This window comes from Seriola lalandi, unplaced genomic scaffold, assembly GCF_002814215.2.
Source record: "Seriola lalandi dorsalis isolate HSWRI2012SDOR001 ecotype SW California unplaced genomic scaffold, Sedor1 jcf7180002054404, whole genome shotgun sequence".
NCBI lineage: Eukaryota > Metazoa > Chordata > Actinopteri > Carangiformes > Carangidae > Seriola > Seriola lalandi.
In genome coordinates, this window is record NW_019524957.1 from 293,175 (window position 1) to 302,031 (window position 8,857).

At 42.5% G+C, this 8,857-nt stretch overlaps 1 protein-coding gene across 1 annotated transcript in view; it reads right to left on the bottom strand.

Annotated features, from left to right (window-relative positions):
• Positions 1 to 3,407: 3,407 nt before the first annotated feature.
• Positions 3,408 to 8,857, bottom strand: part of LOC111657509 (kelch domain-containing protein 3) — a 16,065-nt gene continuing 10,615 nt past the window's right edge. Inside the window, exons 17-18 of the mRNA XM_023409706.2 lie at positions 5,819 to 5,923; positions 3,408 to 4,310 (exon numbers count right to left, since the gene is read on the bottom strand). Of these exons, the coding sequence (XP_023265474.1) occupies positions 4,212 to 4,310; positions 5,819 to 5,923 (204 nt within the window). The 3' untranslated portion in view covers positions 3,408 to 4,211. The remainder of the gene's footprint in view (positions 4,311 to 5,818; positions 5,924 to 8,857) is intronic.

Below are 8,857 nucleotides of genomic sequence, written 5' to 3' on the forward strand. Positions count from 1 at the left end.
CTTCAGTGAATTTTAAAAGTCTAGACGCACTATAAGGTTAATAAACATATACATTGAGCAAATAAGGGTTTTAAAACACACTGAAAACAAACCCTGAGATACACTGGGAACAAATATGGAAGAGGCGAGAAGGAAGTTAACATAAGGTCAAACCAAAGACGAAATAAAGACCGAACCTTTATTTTACTTTATTGCTTCACTTCCGGTCATATTGCTGTGAGCGTGACGCACTTCACTTTCTCTCCCCGCCCCTGCCTCTCTCTGCCAAATAGTGCAACAGAAAGGAAATACACGGACACAGACTGGCGCATTACGCTGTTTTTCCTTGCTTAATAGTGGTCCATCCTGGTGTTGAATGCGACAGTGGAGGAGACAGACAGAAAGAGACAGATGAATTGAGAATAAAGGCAGTGTATTGACAGTTATTAAAGCATTTTCTTCCCGTCGCAAATGTGATTCAGTTAAGAGTTTATTATGCCTTCATATTCTGTTGGATTGATCAAAATAACACCATACCATATTGTGGATAAAAAAAAATTCAGTCTGAATTAACACACAGTCATGCAGTTGTGTGTGTGTGTTTTATAAACTTGTAAAAACAGAAAACAAGGTTAATTCTAGAGAAATTCACATGAATAGTTTGTTAGTTTGTGCAGCGAATGCTGAACTGAGTTTCTGAATGGTTATGTGACAGTAACCAGTGATGGAGCCACCTTTAATAGTGGCGGTTAGACTGAGACCAGCATCAGCTTTCGGGTGGCACAGTGGAGAAGTGTATGCATTCACCAAAGAAAAAAAAGGAGACTTTATCTTGTAATTATTCCATATTTCATATTAGAAAATATCTCATACTCAATTTTATCCTACTTTCTTGCTGTTACAAAACAATATTGTAATGGTCACAAAGTTGCTAACAAATATTGTCAGGTGTGGTCTTAGTACTCTGAACAAGACTAGGTCTATATGGCTGGACCACGTATGGTCAATGTGTGAAATTGAGGATGTAGCTCTTACTCACATTACTGGCGTATCTCTTCTATGGAAAGTAGCTAAGGTTTGTCCAAAAATTTGCTAGATTTGTTGCTAGGTGGTTTTTTGAAAAACAACCTTGGTGGCTATAAATGCTCCCCCAAAGAAACTGTTTGTGCCAATTCATTTTGAAAGAGCAATGGCGAATGGGAAAACTCCAACTCAGTCATGTTGCATTCGGCTGACCAATGGTGGAATTATAATCACTCAACTCTATAATTCAATCAGCCAGTCGGTAACAGACATTCCGCGATTACAGGGTTAGCCCCGCTGTTGCGGTCGAGCCAAAAACCTGTACATCATAGGCCTCAAAGCCCCGGACGCCCAAGACAAAGCAGAATTGCCAATTATCTCAAAGATTTATTCATTTATGTATTTTATTTTACAAAAATAAGAAAAAAATAGCCCTGAATCTATTAATTAGTCATTCCGATCATGCACTAAAGCCTTTGAAAATAACATGATATAGTTGATCAAAAAGTATGTTTTGGGTCCTCTGTGTCATTCAAGCAGCAGGGCCCATATTCACAAAGCATCTTAAGACTAAAAGTAGCTCCTAACGTGCCGATTTAGGAGACACCCCTAAAAATAGACTACTCATTTTTCTGACTAAGCGTGATTCGCAAAGCCACTAAAAGTAGCACCTAAGTCTGAGAGAAGTAAGAAGCACTCGAGAGGACTCACTAACTAAGACCAATCACAAAGAATCTTAAAGAGCTGCTGTCATTCCACGTCACAGTGTTTTGGAAACCTTAAATGATGCTGAATTACTTAAAAGATACGACTCAATCACGAGGGAATAATGATTGTTGTTGAGTTTGTGAGAGATGCAATAACATCTCCTACCAACTGAAACAACCCAATCAGTGCAGAATTCTGATTCTCCTGTTCTGTCTGCAGCCCAGCTGACTCGTGACTCACGTTACCCAGTCAGTGGTCTTGCCGACTCCTGATCCTGATTTCCAGTCAGTGGTCAGGCCAGCATCTGCTCCTAGTGTCCTGATTGCGGGCTGGCTGAATCCTGCTCCTGCTGTCCTGTTGGCGGCCCAGCTGACTCCTGATTCTGTTTCCCAGTCAGGGGTCCGGCCAACACCTACTCCTTGTGTCCCATCGGCGATCCAGCTGACTCCCCATTCTGGTTCCCAGTCAGTGGTCCGGCCAACACCTGATCCTGATTCCCAACCGGCAGTCCAGCTGATACCTGCTCCTCGTGTTCTGTCGGCAGCCCAGCTGACTCCTGCCCTTGTTACCCAGTCGGCTCCTGGTCACCCTCTGAAGGAGTGTGTCTCAATGTTTTTACTTCCTGTCTTGGTCCTGTTTCTGTGTGGTGATTGCCTGCTCCCCTCTAATGTGTTTCACCTGTGTTCAATCACCCTTGACTCCCTTGTGTTTATATAGTCTTTGTGCTCCCCTTTGTCTTTGTTGGTTCATCTGTTCATCTCTGGATGGTCCTTGATCTGTTCATCTATGTTTTTTCTGCGATCTGTTCATGTCTGGTGGGTCCTCAAGCTGTTCATGTTGCCAGTTCATGTCTCCTGTTGTCATCCCCTGTGGTTCCTCGTGTTTTGGCCAGCTGTTAAGTTCCTGTGTAACCCTCGTGCTTCAGTTTCCTTTTGTGGTTCACCAGCAGGTTCCTAAGTTAATAAACTTTTTGCACCTCATTCCCCTGTGTTGGCTGCATTTTGGGTCCAGCCTTACCCGCATCGTGACAGATCGTGACAGACAGGAGTCTGGACTCAGTCAGGACTGTTGTTGAGAGACACATGCAATGCAACATGGAGGCCATCTTAGACAATTCCAACCACCATCTCCACAGCATTCCTGCAGGACAGAGAAGCAGCTACAGCTGCAGCAAACGTCTCATCTCACTGCGCTGCAGAACAGAGAAGTTCAGGAGTTCCTTTGTTCCCACTGACATCAGACTATACAACTCAGCCAAAACTCAGTCAAAGGATGTGGACTAATTTAATTAAAATTGTTTGTTATTAATTATCAACTATTATTATTATTATTATTATTATTAATATTATTGTTGTTGTTACTAATGAGCTACTGGACACATGAATTTCCCCTAGGGTATAAATAAAGAGTCTATCTATGTAGAAAATGTTCTCTGCTCAGTAATTCAACACAGTCTTCAATAAACTGGACACATCGCAAAGAACAGCATTAGAAAATCATTTGTTGACTTAGAATGAAACAGTGTGAGATTAGTGACGTTGACCTTATCTGATGTCTACATTTCAGTTACATATATAATGTGCATTACAGATGCATCTTGTACTGCTGCATGGCCTGCAGCAGCTGTGCAGCAGTTTGTTTAAAGATACTGTTGACAAACAAACATGTCTAACTAGTAAGAGTCCTGTTGTCGACTCTTAGCTGGAATCTGTTTTTACAAACAAACAACAAAAATACGACAGACACATTCAGTTTTACTATGTCACACTGAATTTACTGTAGGACCAGTGATGTGTTTATCACTTTCTCACCAAGGGGGAACGTGTGTGAGTGTGTGGAGGTGTGTGTGGGCGGAGCTGTGGGTGTGTCACGGGGGGCTGACTGGTGGTCTAATATCACCTGCACCTGGCTGGGAGTTTTGTTTGTTGCTTGATACAGAGAGAGACTTTCTGTCTAGTTTAGCCACAACATCGCTGCAGAGCATAAGTGTTTTTTTGTGCTTGTAAATAAATGCCAAGTAAGACGCAGATGCCGATTCATGTTCTTGCTTTGGACACAGCGTGTTGGACAGATCTCCCTACGCAGCCCTCTCAGCGGCTAATTGTTGCATCTTTTGGATAGTCGCATTACACTTACTGCTCTTCAACTGTGGAAGAACTCCTGAGGTACAGGTACACCTGGTCGGGAAGGGAATCCCAGATTTACACCATCTGAGCTTTGAGTGTGAATTATAAAATTCTCACATCTTAATCAATCAATTAATCAATAAAATTATCCTTTCCTGACCAGTATCATAATATCCTATTATGATCAGCTAAATACAAGACAAAATACAAACCTAAGGATTTTTTTTCTCAATATATATATTGGAGGTTTAAGTGAAAGTTTAATACATAAATAAAAATCTCTTCAGAACACTTTCAAGTATAATTCATTCATTCAGTCACATATTTATATCTAACCCACTCTTTAAATATCCACATCCTGGTCTATCTATGTATCTATCTGAACTGCTGCATGATGGAGAGAAGATGTTCGCTGCGTTTCTGGATGCTGCTCTGCTCCTCCTTCAGCCTCTCCTGCTCCTGCAACACCTCCTCCTGAGGAGAAAGACAAGCACACACACACAAGCACACACACACACACGCACATGCACACTCACACATACACACACAGAGGGGAGCGTTTATTTAAATTATTGTAAATGTTCCCATATCACGGACTGTAAGAATAAAAGAATCACCCCATGTCTCAACCATTTTGGTGAATTTTTGTTACAGCACCATCACATTATATATGAAAGCAGTGGGATCTCTTTTCAAGGACACTTTGGGCAGTTAATGTAAAATAAGGCATAACTTACAGTTTTTTTCAATTGCTAGCAAGCATTTGTCAAAACTGTTCACACAGTCAACAAAACAGAAGTCTATGTGGAGCAAACTGTGAATCACGTTTCATTGCTTTCATACAAAATGCATTCACAATCAAACCAGAATGATGGGGGAAAAAAACTGTGCATTTCTGCTGCAGCCACATTGAAATCCATAGAAAATGATAAAGAAATATTGACAATAAAATGAAATAATAATAATTCCAACACAGCTGAGTGCAGTTTGCAGCTGAAAACCTACCCAGGTGACCTGTGGTTGGCCTCATTACTGAAGCAAGCAGATAAAAGGGGATGGCTTCTGAATGTTTTTTGGGGAAATATGGATCAAAGAGGACAGGTTGGTGGAGAGAGAGGAGTGGCAGGGAGAGGGAGAAGAGGAAGGAGAGGAAGACCAAGAGCTCTGCTCTCTGATGAGATAAGGGCCACAATTATTGACCATGTGGTGAATTTGGATCAGATAAGATGTGATGTTGATGAAAACATGTGGCCAAATGCAGAAGAGAGGGAGTGAATATGTTATACATGAAGCATTGTAAATCACTATGCAAAGATATAGAAATCATAAATTTAATTGAAGCAAACCGCTGCATTGCTGATTCATTCTTGTTACAATATACAATACAATATACAATAATTTAGTACACTCAATAAAGTGTGAAGATCTAATTCTATAATAATACACAGATTCATCTGAAAAAAATCATTCAAACTCTAAAGATAAAATGTCTTTTATGTAATGCTCTCTGTTGTTAGTATTTTGTAGTTGTGTGCGCTGAGACTGAAAGGGTTTGCTTCCTGAGTGAGACTTGTTGCCAGTGTTGTGGATGAATGAGCTTATGTTGTGTTTTGTTGCTGAGAAAGAGTTTTGCAGGTGAGATGAACTGTTTAGCTGAGATGCATGTTTGTAATGCAAACTGTGTGAAGAGTTTTGAAAAAGTAGTTTCAGTACTGACCAATGCTAGTTAGAAATTGAAAAAAACTGTAAATAACAGAAATAAAAGAAATAAAAGAACCATGAAACATAGAAGTAAAAAGCATAATTTCTAATCAGTTTTTATCAGTCCTCACAACTACAAGTGGCTATTTGAGGGTTAAGACTTTTTTAGATTTTAGGGTTTGGAGTAGGTCAGGGTTAGGGTAGAGCTTGGGGTTAGACATTTAGTTGTGATGGGCTAAGGGTATAGGGTAAGGGGCTAGGGTGTGTATGTGTTGACTGACTCTGAGTCTGCAGAGCTCCCTCCTCTCTCCGTCATTCTCCTCAGCTCTGGCTCGGAGCCATGCCTCATTCTGAGAACGATGTCTGTCCAGCATCTCCTGCAGCTCCTGACAGAGACACACAAAACAATGTTTTCAATACTTCAAACAACACAAAAATTATGTCAATTTGGTTAAAAGATTCTTTTTCAAATTTAATTTCAAAACTACTTGTTCAATTCCCACATCATCTAGTCACTTGTTCACATTGCAAAAGCAATTTCTCATTAATTTAAACAAATTGCAACAAGGAAATGAACAGGGTCAAGAGCTGGGAAGAAGAAGAGGACTAAGGCTCCGTGCTGGAAAGGCGGGGGGCAAAACAGAGGAAGACGCAGAAGAGGCCAAGGACATAGACACGTTCCCGATGAAATAAGTTGTTCTCAATCATGGCCTAACAATGGCCGAGGCTGGTGGAAGAGTACAGCTGGATGTTGGGACAACAACAGTGTCATCAATCATTCAAATGTTTTGTAGACAGAACAGGTGTGTAATCCAACAATGTGCACTGTACTGTAGTACTGTATTCTTACTGTAATGCTTCACATTACAGAAGAGCACTTGTGTTTTACAGTATACAGTAAATACTTTCTACAGATACATACTGTATATACATATATATATGTATATACTGTATATATATACTGTATATGTACACACACATACTATATATATATATATATATATATATATATATATATATATAGTAAATACAGTAATTACATTCCTCAAAAAATTTAAGGGAACACTTACTCATAACACCAGGTCTAACACCAAGACAGTGAAACTTCAGGGATATCAATCCTTCCATTTAGGAAGCACAAGTGATTGTGAATCAATTTCACCTGCTTTTGTGCAAGTGAAACTGGCAACAGGTGCAATGGAGAGGCAAAACCTAGACAACCCCCAAAAAGGGAATGGTTTTGCATGTGGTGGCCACAGAAAGTAGCTCTCTCCTTATCCCTCCTGACTTATTCTTCTCTAGTTTTGTGTTTTGCTAGTGTCCTCGTCACTACTGCTAGCATGAGTCCATACCTGCACCCCAATCAGGTTGCACAGGTAGTCCAGTTCCTCCAGGATGGCACATCCATACATGCAGTCACAAGAAGGTTTGCTGTGTCTCCCAGCACAGTCTCAAGAGCATGGAGGAGATACCAGGAGACCGGCCATTACAGGAGGAGAGATGGACAGAGTCGTAGAAGGGCATCAACCCAGCAGCAGGACCGGTACCTGCTCCTTTGTGCGAGGAGGAACAGGAGGAGCACTGCCAGAGCCCTACAAAATGACCTCCAGCAGGAAATCCTCAGAGCAATTGTCAGACGCTGGTGCAGGACAATGCCCAGCCTCATGTGTCCAGAGTGTGTGTAGGCAGTTAGTGGATGACGAAGGCACTGATGACATTGACTGACCCTCACGTTCCCCTTACCTAAATCCAACTGAGCATCTATAGGACGTTATGGATCGGTGCATCCTACTACATTAATTTCTGTATGGACACTGTAATACCGGCAAGAACTGTACACTGCTTTCCAAACAACAAACCCTGGATCACCAGTAACATCAAAACCCTCCACCAGAAAAAGGAGGCCTTCAGGGATGGAGACAGGGAGAAGCTCAGGTGTTTGCAACATGAGCTGAAGAGGAGATTAAAGCAGGCGAAGGAGGACTACAAAAAGAAAGTAGAGAGGAAGCTGCAGCACAACAACACCAGAGAGGTGTGGAAGGGGATGAGGACCATCACTGGCTATAAAGAGAAGAACAGCCACAACATCAGGTGATGTGGACAAGACCAATGAGTTCAACCTGTTCTACAACAGGTTTGACACAGCCTCACCTGTTCTCTCTCCCACTGCTTCAGCTGCAGCTTCTCCTACGGCAGCATCTCCTCCACAACCTGACACTGCAGCTGCAACTCCCTCCCCACTGGGGTCAAGTCTCCTGTCCTTTACAGAAGCGGAGGTGGGGGCAGAGCTGAAGAGGCTACGTCCTGGAAAGGCAACAGGCCCGGATGGTGTGTGTCCGAGGCTGTTAAAGGACTGTGCAGCCCAGCTGGCTGAGCCTCTCCAGAGGATTTTTAACTTAAGCCTTCAAACAGGGAGGGTTCTGGTCCTGTGGAAAACATCATGTCTTGTTCCGGTACCTAAAGTAGGACGACCGGCTGAGATAAATGACTACACATTACACATCATGAAGACCCTGGAGCGGCTGCTTCTCCACCTTCTGAGGCCACAGGTTGAACATGCACTAGACCCCCTACAGTTTGCCTACAAAGAACATATTGGAGTGGATGATGCCGTCCTTTACATGCTCCACTGGGCCCATTCTTAAAGACAAGCTGAAAGGGATGTGAAGGGACATTGAGGTGGTGCACACTTATAAATACCTAGGTGTGTACCTGGACAGTTAACTGGACTGAACAAGGATGCCATCTACCGGAAAGGACAGAGCTGGCACTTTTTCCTCAGGAGGCTCAGGTCCTTTGATGTCTGCAGCGAAAAGCTTCACATGTTTTTTCAGTCAGTGGTGGCCAGTGTACTTTTTTTACGCTGCAGTCTGCTGGGGCAGCAGCATGTCCGACATGAACACAAAGAGACTGGACAAGTTGGTAAAAAAGGCTGGGTCTGTTCTTTGCAGGAGTCTGGACTCACTCAGGACTGTTTTGGAGAGATGGATGCAATGTAAGATGGAGGCCATCTTGGACAATACCAACCATCCTCTGCACAACATTCTGGCAGGACAGAGAACCACTGCGCTGGAGAACAAAGACGTTCAGGAGATCCTTTGTTCCCACTGCCTTCAGGATATACAACACCTCAGCCAAAGGAAGTGGACTAATTAGTGCCACGGGTGCTCAGCTCCGAGGCACTCCTCTACAGCTAGAATAGCTGAGAGGAGTGCCTCGGGGCCTCTATTAATCTTCTGTTTCGGGTTTATTATTCTTCCGCCAAATTTCGGCGCGTAACTCGTCCCGCAGCTTTGAGAAAACCCCGGTAATATATACAT